This window comes from Lepidochelys kempii, chromosome 12, assembly GCF_965140285.1.
Source record: "Lepidochelys kempii isolate rLepKem1 chromosome 12, rLepKem1.hap1, whole genome shotgun sequence".
Lineage (NCBI taxonomy): Eukaryota > Metazoa > Chordata > Testudines > Cheloniidae > Lepidochelys > Lepidochelys kempii.
This window is the reverse complement of record NC_136391.1, coordinates 10,049,923-10,062,276: the sequence shown is the minus strand read 5'-3', so window position 1 is coordinate 10,062,276 and position 12,354 is coordinate 10,049,923. Positions and strand designations below refer to the sequence as shown.

The following is a 12,354-nucleotide window of genomic DNA, read 5'->3' as shown; positions in this document are numbered from 1 at the left end:
AAATATCTGTACCACTCCGTGTCTGTGTGCGCGCGTGCACGAGAAAGGGAATAACCCAGTAATGCAGTCCGCTTGGCTGAGTGGAAGAACAATGATGGTCAGGGCAAAATTGGGGAGTTTATAGAGAAAGAGCCAAAAATCAATTTAGAAGAACAAGAAGGCTAATTTTGACCTTTAACATTTACGTTGCTCCACTGTGTCACTAAGCTATGACAGTTATTGTCTTGCATCCTGTAACAGGTCTGTCTGGTACGGCAGTTTCTCATTTGAAGGTTGGCATCTTGGAACATGATACCGACTTACTCATGAAAGTTTCTGAAACCTGGGTTTTGAGTTATGCTTGGTGCAGTCTAGTATTTTGAGTTTACTTCTTGTTCATAGATACCGGATGTCATCCAGCCCTCAGTGTTAACAGAAAAAATTGATTTTTTGGCCTTTAATTTTCTTTGACTTTCCTTTCTGATGAGCTGTTTTAGACACCAAAAGCAAAGAAACAAGACAGCTTTTTGGAGAGGAGAAATAAAGCCAATATTGTGTTTGACTTACTTTTGTCAGTTCAGTGGCTCCTTCTCAACACAGTATGCATGCATGGAACAAGCACTGATTCTTCTGGAGGGAAGGGACTGTTTCTTTATTATATGAAAGCACAGTGCCTAGCTCAGTGCGGCTTTGATCTCAGTTGGGGTCTCGAAGTATTAACATAATACAAATAATAAATAATCTATTGGTGTGTAACAGTATAGCAATTCCTACATTTCTAACCTGGGGTTTCCACACGGTAAGGTAGCATTGTGTGAACTTTGCATTTTAAGATGAGTATAACTCCTGGCAAAAATGAGGAGTACTTTTATGCTGGGTGAAGCATAGCTATGATTTTAGGTTATCAGACTTTTTTTTTTTTTTTTTTTTTTTGGTAAGAACATACTTCTGCTGACATGATCCATGCATCCTTTGATATGAAGCCTAGTGCTCAAAGTCCTCTTGAACTGGTGTGACTTTGGGAAATGGCAACATACGTTCAGCATGTGTGTAGTAGGGAACAATATTTACAACCCCAAAAGCTCAAAAATTATGAGTCAAATCCCCCCCCCCCCCCCAAATCGTGACATTTTCTATTTGTCTTTTAGTATGTCTGGGTCTGTTTTTTTTATTTTTGAACTCATGTGTGTGTGTTAGTCGTGCCAGTTCTCTCAAATTTATCTGGTAAGATGATTTTTTCCATCCCCCCTGCAGGCTGCCAGGTGGAGTGGAGTTTCCAGCTTCTCCCCAAAATTCTAATTAATTTTGTGGTCACTCCCCCAACCTCATATGCACCCATCTTCCCATCCCCCAGCCCAGCTATTAACTATACCCTACTGCCCCAGTGTACAAACCCCACACTAGAGAGAGGGGTCAAGTAGCTGCTCTGGGCCCAGGCAGCCACACCCTTGCAGCGGATGCACAGGCTGAAGGAGGAGCTGAGAAGGGGAGCAGGCAGCCAGTGTAGGCTAACACACCTCCTATGCTCTGAAGCTCTGCAGAAGAAGCATGGTGGGAGGCCCACCTGCTGGGGCCCCTAGCTAGTGATGGTCTATCTGAACTGCTGAGGAAAAAGGACTCTAGAGATTTGCAAGGTTGGAGACTTCCTGCTTAATTTATTTTATTTACATGCCTCTGCTGCTCCCTCTTGCAGGGGGAGGCTGGTAGGAAGTGATCCAGGGAGGGAGGTAGTTGCGTAGCACTCCAGGGTGCAGGATTCATGTATAAGAATGTAACTTAAAAGACAATATTCATTCATCCCCTCTGACACATTTCTCTGTCTGATGAACAGCTATTGATCACAATAAAGGTGTTTTGGGAGCAGAAAGAGACAGCAAACTGTACACAGAGAATAACCTCATGCCCAAAGACCCCTCACTCTGAGGCCCTCCAGGAACGAGTGGACCAAGAACTGAGTTTAATTTCACTTCATGGGGAATTGGGGGGTGGAGCAAGTTGTACTCCCAGGTTGAGACCTTATATGTCAAGTGTCAGATCAAAGCAAATGAATACAGCTGGGTTGGAACTCCTTGGAGAAAGGAGGTATATTTATACTGGAAATGGTGACAGATTCTGTAACTGTATCAGCACTGCCCATGTGCCACTGAGATAAGTGATTACTGCAAGCGGGGAGAAGATGCAGACTGTTATATACGTATTTGAGTCAAATTGGGGAGATCCATAGCATACCACTGCAAGCCTATAAATCACTGTTCCAAAGGGCAGGGAATTTACAGCACCCAGTCCATTCAAGGGATTCAACGCTTGCGAGTGCTGCCTTGTCAGCACCTCTTGTGCAGCACCCCTTTCCTGTGGTGCCCATTTGCATTGCAATAAACTAATCAGTTTCCGAGGGTGACAAGTTAACAGCTGCGTTGTCTTCTTGCTCTCCGTCCCAATTAACTAACAGGAGAGGAGGGGGCTTCTGCTCTTTCCCAGGCAAATGCTGCCCCCATTGTACAGCCCTGGTACACTGGGAAATTCACCAGGGGAGGAGGAGTCAGGATGCTTCCCATCCCAAGTCACAAGATGGCTACAGATAGAACCACCTCGAGCCGCTGCTGCAGCCTAAGAGCTACAGTCGCTCAGTTGCTTCCATGGCTGCAGGGTGCCCCTTTGAGGGAGGACAGAGGAACTGGCCCTTCCCCTGCGTGGGTTCTAGGCTGGGACAAGAAATTCCACTGCACCTTTTCTCTGTGCATAAGCACATCTGCACATCCAGTGTGGGCTCCCGAAGACCTGGCTGGGGCATAAGAACCACACCAGATGCACAAGCATCAGGGCAATTGCAGAAGGCTGGGAAGAGAGCAAAGAATAAGGAATCCACAATTGTATCTAGAGAGGCTATTATATCCATTCAGATAACTGCCCGTCAGATGGCTGCATGGATTGGAGGGGGAAGTCAAAAGAAAAAGTTTCCTGGCAGTTGAAGTAGCACCCAGAAATGACTGTTTTTACCCACAGCAACCAGGTACTTGGAGACCCAATATGGATATACCCAGCTCATCAAACAGATGTACATTTCCTGAGTTCATTCAGTAATTTAGAAAATAGAAATATGTGGAGAAAGACTCTAGTTAATCAGAATAATGTAACTTCCCATTTTTATTTTAAATAGGTTGTTACATTATTTCAGAATTTCAGCACTTGACTAGCATAAACCAACCAGTCTTTTTCTTTCTTTCTTTCTTTCTTTCTTTCTTTCTTTCTTTCTTTCTTTCTTTCTTTCCTTTCCTTTCCTTTCCTTTCCTTTCCTTTCCTTTCCTTTCCTTTCCTTTCCTTTCCTTTCCTTTCCTTTCCTTTCCTTTCCTTTTCTTTTCTTTTTTTTTGCATAATCCTGTCATGAAGCTTCCATTGAACCTGGATATATAGCAATATATTTCACTGTGAACTTTCCATTCCTGGTATAACGTTTGGGCATGCCCTCAGCATTCACAGGGATGAATTTTCTGCATGGCAGTGTCACACCTTGAGATGCGCAAAGTGAGATTGCCATAACCAGAGTCTGAGATGAAAGGACCACAGCATGATTATATGGACTCTTCTGTGAGCTCTCACCCCATCGCTTAGACGGACATTGCTGAGCATAATCTTACATTCCATTTATGTCCAGTGGGAGAAGGTTACCTGGGGTTTCCATGTAAGTGGAGAATAGGGTAACCAGGTAGCAAGTGTAAAAAAATCAGGATAGGGGTGAGGCATAATAGGTGCCTGTAAGACAAAGCCCAGAATATCTGGACTGTTCCTATAAAATCGGGACATCTGGTCACTCTAGGTGAAGGGAGCAGGATTCCTGGTGGCCAGTTTCTACAGATACTTTTTCCCCCAGGTTGCTGGCACTTTATCACAGAGCTCTGCGCCTTTCTTTTTAGGTGTATGAGAGCGGGACCAACGTGGACCAGTTTGTGACCCGTTTCCTACTGAAGGAGACTGCAAACCAGATCCAGTCTCTGCTGAGCTCTGTGGAGAGTGCTGTTGATGCCATTGATGAACAAACCAATCAGATCAGGTTGGTAATATCTTCTTGTCTTCTGCATTCCGCACCCTGCTGCTGCTCTAATAGACTAATCTGTTGTGTTCGTGAACCAGTCTTTTTTACTACCACATGTTGGTGTGCAATTTTGACAACAATTTCTCCCATTAACAAGTCTGGTTTACAATACTGGAAACATATTGCATCCATTCATATTGATAAGTGTCAAACAATGATCTCTTTCTTTTTTAAAAAATGCATCAAACCCTTAATATTTCCCAATATGACCCAGAACATTTTGTGTTCCAAAGTAGCTAGTGCAAATATCTGCATTTCAGTGCATCCCATAGCTATGGCTGTGTAGTTTCCTATTTCTAATTTTTTTTTTCTTATGGATAAGCCATGTGGTAGTATTAAGCCATTACTAAACATTCCATCGGCCTTTTAGGTTACCCAGACCAATTTGGACCAAGTCTACATTGGCATGTACTTGTTTTTGTATCAGTCCTGTAGCTGGGACAGAAAGCTTAATTTATTTTTAAGTTCCTGCAGGTCTTCAGTATTTTTTTTTTAAACACACAACAGTGCTAGCAACAAGACAAAACACAAGACAAAACATAGAACACAGAACACAATTTCTATTGTGACAGTAGATTCATGGTATTGGGTTGCTTTTCAGCTGGCACCAGCTTTTCCTGATTTTCTGAAAGACAAAAAGAACATGTTTCTACCCCTTTTGGGGTGGCAGATTATTGCTTAAAATATTTCTTTTACAAATACCCTTGCTGATTGCAGGCAAAACAGAGAAATTGCCCCCACATTTTCCTGTTTTTGTTCTATAGGCAGGCCAGGTTTCAATGGCTTTTATCTTTTAAGGGTTATGGGGAAATTATCCCACTGTTTAGTCATTAAATCCCTGAGTTTTCCTTCTTATACAGCAGACCAAGTTTATAATGTTTTTCCTGCTGTGTTAAGCTTTAAGTTTTATTTACAGGTAATAACCGAGAAGCATCATTACCATACGACCTTAAAGGATTTTTCCAAAAATCATACACACTATACGTTGTTACAGGGATACTTATTATCATTAAATTTATTAAAATTATCTTGTTATCCCATGCCTTTTATTTAGACAATTTGTTTGCTGACCAGGTATGTCTTTTATCTGCAGCTCCTTTGTGCTGCTAGTTCTTTCCTTCATCATTTAGGTAATTTGCATTTTCACAGAAACTTCCTGCTTTTGGATTTAAAGCCATCAGCAGCTCAGAGAGTCTATCTTAAAAGGGACACAATCAACTTTCACCAGAGTTTTGATTACTTTTAACTTCTGCTTCCAAAACACACAGCAATCTGAAAAAAGAAAACGCAACCTATTGTGGCTCCCTTTGGAGCCCTAATAGCATTTTAATTAAGTAGCATGGTATGTTTGCATTTCTTTTGCCCCTTCTACAATATACCCTGCACATGTTCTGGGGCAAATGCACATTCCTTCCATAGTTTAACTTCTATAACATTATCCAGATCCATTTTTACATAAGGTGTCACTATTTCTTTTTTTGCTTACAGAGTTTTCATGTACCTTTATCAAAGTGACAGTCTGATTACTCAGAGCCATTTTAAGACTCAGTGTTTCTAACATTGCTTCTTTTTGTTTTGTGCACCTCACCCCTGCTGTTGCTTCAGAGGGGCACTGTCTTTTTTTAATTTTTTTTTTTTACTACAACTCTCATCTGCTATTTTGTTACAAAAACAAACAAACAAAAATCAAACAAACAAACAAAAAGAATCCAGATTTTTTTTTTATATTCTCCTGATTTTGACTGCCCTGCTGCAGCCACAACTTAAAAACATTTTAAATTTTTTAAAGCATTGAGTTACCTTTTAAGGGTTAAATGCCAAATCCCAAAGCCAAACAACACTAATTACCTGTGTCTAGCAAAAAGGTCTGTCAGTTTTGCAACTTTGAATTAAAGAGTCAAATGGATTTTTAGTGGCATTATTTAAAACAAAAACAAAACTAACTGGTCCTTAGAACTTTACATATTTACACACACACAGACAGATACATACACATTTTCTTTTCCTTAACATCTCTTCCACACTGCTCTGTTTTTTACATCTTACATTCCCTTTATACATTTGAGGCAGTTAAGTTCCAATAGAACCCTCTTATGTTCTTTTATCAAATTTGACTAAATTGTCCAGTCAAATGATTTTAATCAGATAGTTTATTTTTGCCTGGCTAATTTACAGACATTCCTTTGGAAAAGGGCCCATTTTTCTTTCAGAATGGCTGCAAAGAAACCAAGAATGCTCTTTCTCTAACACTTTTCCTTTTTAACATTTTCGGTTAAACGTTGTTTGGGTGAAATACAAAGTTTAACTGCTTAATTCCCTCCAGCCTCTGCAGAGTTAACTTTTTTTTTTTTACTCTCTTTTCTCTTTGTAATTATGCCTGGGGGTGCCGTACATAGGACCTTCTCCCCCTTTACCTGCCTCCCTCCAGCCTCTGCAGAGTTAACTTTTTCACTCTTTTTGTATTCCTGGAGTGCCTCTTTCACTATTTTCAGCTGGCTTTGGGTATTTGTAGCCAGCACCTTCCAATTGTCTGCTCCCTTTTCCGTTTGTGCCTTTTCCTCTTTACATGAAGACAAGCGGAGGGAAGAATCCTTACATGCCTCCCACAACAACCAAATTGCTGCTGCATCTCTTTTGGCAGCACTAGAAGGTTTGTATATGAGGATATACTGAGCCAATCTATCCTCTAGGTCCGAAATAGTGCAGACATCAGCTAGGGCTTGTTTAGTCTAAGGACTGTGCCCAAATTTTTGAAGGATTTGTTTAAAAGGTGTAATTTCTTTAACAAAAGGTGAGGTTGGAGTTCCTTCTGACTCCATTCCTCCCTCTGGTACTGGCTTACCCTGTTTTCTTTTAAACATCTTAACATGGATATTTCAATCTCTTTGTCACTGCTGGTATTACTTAGCAAGTGACACAGCCTAGATTCTGAAATCATAGCTTAATCTATGCGTTTTTCCCTTGCTACCTTCCTGGAGGCCAGCAGGTCCCCTGCTACCTTCCCAGAGGCCAGCAGGTCTAGTTAACCTATTTCTCCCTGCTACCTTCTCGGAGGCCAGCAGGTCCGGTTAACCTGTTCTTCCCTGCTATCTTCTCGGAGGCCAGCAGGTCCCCTGCTACCTTCCCGGAGGCCAGCAGGTCTAGTTTAATCTGTTTTCCCTACTACCTTCTCGGAGGCCAGCAGGTCCCTTGCTACCTTCTCGGAGGCCAGCAGGTCTGGTTAACCTAATAGAAATGCCTAGCTCACTAGAGCTGGCGGTGTGCACACCAATATTTACAATAACTGAGGTTTTTTACCAATATTCCCCCTTTTGCATTTCTCCACCAAAATGTTGTACCAATAAAATAAAAACCAGCAGGATCTTATTAAAGGGAAAAAGGCAAAATACCACATTTATTGTGAATACAGAAAGAATCATAGTAAGCAGTTAGTTCTAGTTATAACATTCCATTCAATCTCATATCTATTCACACATTCATTCATACAAATACACACACACACACACACACACACAGGTTCTGCAAGGTTGTTATCATAGTTACCAGCCTTAGAGTTGCTCATGCCAAGCCACTGGCCAGGTGGCCTGGACATGAGGAGGGAGCAGGGCCTTGTCAGATGCTCATGTGATGCTCCTGGAAGTTGGTTTGCAGAATCAGACCCCAAAGTTCTCACTTTTTAGAGTCTATTTTTATAGGAATTTCTTCCTATGCCAGTCTATGGGAATTGCTTCATCATGCTGTTGCTGAATCAATCAGCAGATAGCACATTCCTGACGGCTCCAAGATGTTATCTTGTTCTTTGGTTCTCCCATTCTTGAGGCTGTTGGGTGGATTCCAGTCTGCCCTCCGGGGGGTCCTTTGGTTATTTCCACTTGACGCCTTCTTCAGCCGATGGACACTGGATTCTTAGGCTGGCACCTCCCTGATCATTCAGTTATTATCCACACCAAGCATCCATCCACATACATCCTCTATCTCTATTTTAATCACAATTGTAATACAACAAAAGGGTGGGGAGTCTCTGGGTGCTGTTTCTGTTGTTAGAGTATTGCTTTGAGTCTCTCTCTCTGTGAATTGCTTTGAGAACAGACTCTGTCTTAGAATGTACTAACACAATTAGCAGCTTGCAAGTTTCACGCATGGAGGGAGAGAAACAGTACCAAAAACCAAGAGACCTCTTAATTAGTAATACCCTGGAATTTAAACTCTGGGGAATCAAACTCATTTGTGATTTTAATACAGAACTTCTTTAATATGATCCAACATAATCCCCCTTTTGACACTAAGATTTATAATCGTCAGTGTCACTTTCCATGTAGCCTATTCAAGAGAAAGTACTGTGAGGCAATTTGAGTTTGTGATTCCAATTCATGCCACATACATGATCCTAGTGATGTATCTTTACTACAAGGTTCTGGGGCAACAGGCAAGGTGAGGCACACCCACTTTTGAGGAGTCCATTCGGTACAACCTCTATTGTCCAATAGCTTCCCTCTTATGTTCTTTTATCAAATTTGACTAAATTGTCCAGTCAAATGATTTTAATCAGATAGTTTATTTTTGCCTGGCTAATTTACAGAAAGAATTACATTGAATGTCACACGGTGCTGCTGGGGAATGTTTCTGTATTGCATGTCTTGAACTGGTGTAGCCAGTTTACTTCATAGTGTATCATGGAACAAGCAGGCAAGTGAAACTAGAAGCTCAAACTAGAAATAGGAAACAAAGTTTTCATTTTGATAAGTTGGAAACATACTTCAAAGAGTGAAGTGTGACGTTCACCCTTGTGCAAAGAGCTACCACCAGGAGGCCAGACACCATTTAAGACCTCAGGGCGATCCTTTCCCATGTGCTAGGGAGAACAGCATGTCCTCCTCTTCATGGCTGGCCAGTGCTTGGGGCATGTCCTCACCATCTCACTCCATCTCTTTCAAGGTAGCTTGTGTCCCAGCATGTGAGACAGGTCCTGAGCTCAGGGAAGCAAAGAGATTGCAGTGGATAGGCCCCTGTACTGCGAGGAAGAATGAAGGAAGAGGGGTGCATGATCCCTCCACACCCACACAAGGGCCTGCCAAATTCTGGCCATTGGGATTGCATGCAAGAACTGAGCTGTGCAAGGTAGCTTGTTTTGGTGGTGTTGGACTCTGCACATTGGCTTGGAAACTTAGTGCTACTGATGAGGACTGCACTGCAGGCATTAATCTTCCATCAGAAAAGAAATAGCATTGAAGCAGCTGCTAACACAGAACTGAATGGCACTTGCAAATAAATGTAATAAAAATGCAGGTCATGTCTGAGACCTCATCTACCTTGACAGCATCCCTTGCAGTCTGTTTATAAATAAGTAATGATTTTTAAAAAGACCTCCGGAGCTGCTACCCGGCATTTTGCTGAACCCAAAGCTCTTGGTAATTTTACTCTTTGCGAGGAGGCATTGGGAAATAGATCAGTCGGGAGATGGCTGTACGGCCAATAGATAGTTGATGCAAGCAGGCAAACAAAAGTGCTTTCACTCAAAGCTTCTACTTTAATTAGGCTCCAGCACTTACACATGTCCACAACAGGTTAATAGAGCACCCCAAATCACCCCCAGATTCATATTTACCCAGGGTCTTGAGGAGATCTCGAGTGGATAACCATAGACTTCCAGCGGCCAGTCTTCTGTTTGCAGGGGAACTTGAGAGGTGTCCAAGTGTTGGAGTGGCCACCACGCTCAGATTTCTTCCTGTCTCTATATCCAATTTGTTAGTATTACGTAGCTTGCTCATCAAAAAACCTGCTGAGTAGAAGGTAAGTTCAGGGTGGAGATTTCCAGCCTGTAGTTTCCAGTGTGTCAGGCAAGGGGTTATCCATCAGTTTAACCAGCTGTATTTCACACAAGTCATAGGTAACTATTGCCAAACTTTCCATCTTGCAAAACCACATGCTTCAGAAAAACAACTCAAGTCAGGAGGGCAGAGGGTCATGTTTACTCCTCAAGGTCACTCCTTCGCCCTCCCATCCTGGTCTGTTAGTTGTGCTAAGGTTTCAGAAAGGCCTCCTTTTTGCTGCTTTCAACAAAAACATAACAACTGGTATTCCAGTTGTGGGCAATGGTTCACACATGTTACTGGGCTTTGGGCTATCAAAACTCTGCCCCTAGAGAGCCCCAAACTAAACCTCATCCTACCTTCCTCTCGACTTTCCTGCCCCCTTACGAATATTGAATCGTCATCCATTTTGGAAAGTTTTGGATTTAAGACTACTTCCAACTGCTATAAAATGTAATGATCTGTAATTTCTGGGAGTGCTGACCTGGCTACTCTTGAGTCAGTTCAGCATGTTTCACCAGCACGTACTTAAAAATAGAAATTTCTTCAGGCACTCATGTGCACTGTTAGATAATCTGTGTTTCATTGCAAGCTTATTTTGCTTGGAGAACTGGTTTAAGCTAAATTGACAAAAGCTTTGCAGGTATAGGTGCAGCTTCACTTAGGGGCCTTTGCTGGCTGATCACATCCTGGACCAGCATACCTATGCAAACAGAAGTCCGTAGGTAGGCACAGTCGTACTGCATGTGCAATTTGATATAAACTAACTGCTGGGTATCTGTGAGTTATCTGGGCTTGGGCGTGGCAAATGTAAGTAACTTTGGGCTCAGTGTAATTATTCACGTGGATGAAGTTACTCACCTGTGTAAGTGTTTATAGGATCAAGGCCTTAATTTGCAAGGCAGTTTCAAGGGGGAGAACTCTATTACCGAGATAAGTGTTACCTAATTTTTCATTCTCTCCTCCAGCTCTCATGGTTGAGGACTCTTGTAGTCTTCACCTTTATTGCATGTACTCCACACTGCTCTCAAAACCTCTTCATGGCTGCTTTGTGCTAGGGTGCTTTGTGCTACTTGATCATTTTCTGTTTTTCTCTTCTAATAACTTTCCCTTTGAAAAAACAACATCCATTGAATCTGGCGACCTCAAGCCTTTTCTCCTAACACACTCGCATAAGTGTGTCTCTCTATCTCTGGTTTTTTGGCCCCATTCTCTGAAACCCAGAAGACTTTGTCTCAGTTCCTCGTTCTCTTTTCATTTCCCTTCCATTGGAAGGTTCCCAGTCTTGAGAGAGAGGAGGAGACTCCCTGCCCTTCATTTCTACCCGAGAGAATCAGAGTGAGACGCTGACGTTATATTTAAAATGTCTGTCATTTGTGTGAATCTCTTTGGTCGTTGACTATAGCTGTAAGATGTTATGACTTGTAGCCACATATGTGTAGCTTTTAGTGGGAAATTCTGTGAGCTGTCTCCCGTCTGTTGCATAGCTATCCATTATGGCATTCTGCACCTTCGTCCAAAACATCTGGTACAGGCCACTGGATACTAGGGCCAAAATAGCCATTGGTCTGACCCAGTCTGCTATTTCCTATGTTGCTGTGTTTCTCTATTGCCAGGCAAAGGAAATCACATGATAGACTCAACTAATAAAAGTAAATACTTAGCATTTATCTAGTGTTTTGTATCTTCAGTGCGTTATACAAATATTTAATTCAGTTATTCTGAAATACTTCAGTGAGCGTTCAAAGCTGGAACAGCCTACAGTAGCTTGCCCACGGCCACCCAGCAAGTCATTGGTGGATCCAAGATTATAATCTGGCTCCCAGTTCCTTGCTAGAATATGTTGCATCTCTTGAGGCATTTTTTGGTGTTATAGATGTGCATAAATGGGAAGTTTCTACCCACTCATTTTAAGATGCCTCTGGATCCCTTAAACAGATCAGAAGGGGGCAAATTGAGGGCCAGAAGGGGGCAAATTGACAGACATTTTGGATGTTGCAATGGAAGAGGGTTTGGATAAAGATGTGAAAAGCAGACTGTTCTGGATCTCTATAAGAGGTTATGAAAAGGGCGAACCCTCCAGGAACCAGCCTATATCTGTTCTGGTGCAAATTACCCCACTTACTACCTTTAGTGAAGGGTTTACCTTGAAGAGTAACATACAGATACTGAACCAGATGCTCAGCTGGGGTAAATCGGCATCGCTCCATCTGAAAACAGTGGTAGCATCTAAAGACCCCTACTAAAGATAACAAAATGTGTTAAATAAAAACACACAGTAAGGGACAATCTCTACCCCAAAGAGCTTACAGTCTAAATGGACAAGACCAACACAGGGTGAGAGGGGAAATAGCGGAGTGTGTGTGTCAGGAGGTAGTGCATCCCATAGTTCTCCACTCTCACAGGATTTGGCTTTTATGGATTCTCGTTGTTATTTTATGAATGGGAAACTGAGGCACCGTGATGCAGACGCTT

General features: G+C 42.1%; 1 protein-coding gene across 11 annotated transcripts in view; it reads left to right on the top strand.

The window, feature by feature from the left end:
• NECAB2 (N-terminal EF-hand calcium binding protein 2) overlaps positions 1 to 12,354 on the top strand; it is a 368,324-nt gene that overhangs the window by 282,927 nt on the left and 73,043 nt on the right. For all 11 annotated transcript variants that reach the window (XM_073307521.1, XM_073307523.1, XM_073307524.1 and 8 more), the window contains one exon: positions 3,891 to 4,027. In XM_073307521.1, coding sequence (XP_073163622.1) covers positions 3,891 to 4,027 — 137 coding nt within the window. The remainder of the gene's footprint in view (positions 1 to 3,890; positions 4,028 to 12,354) is intronic.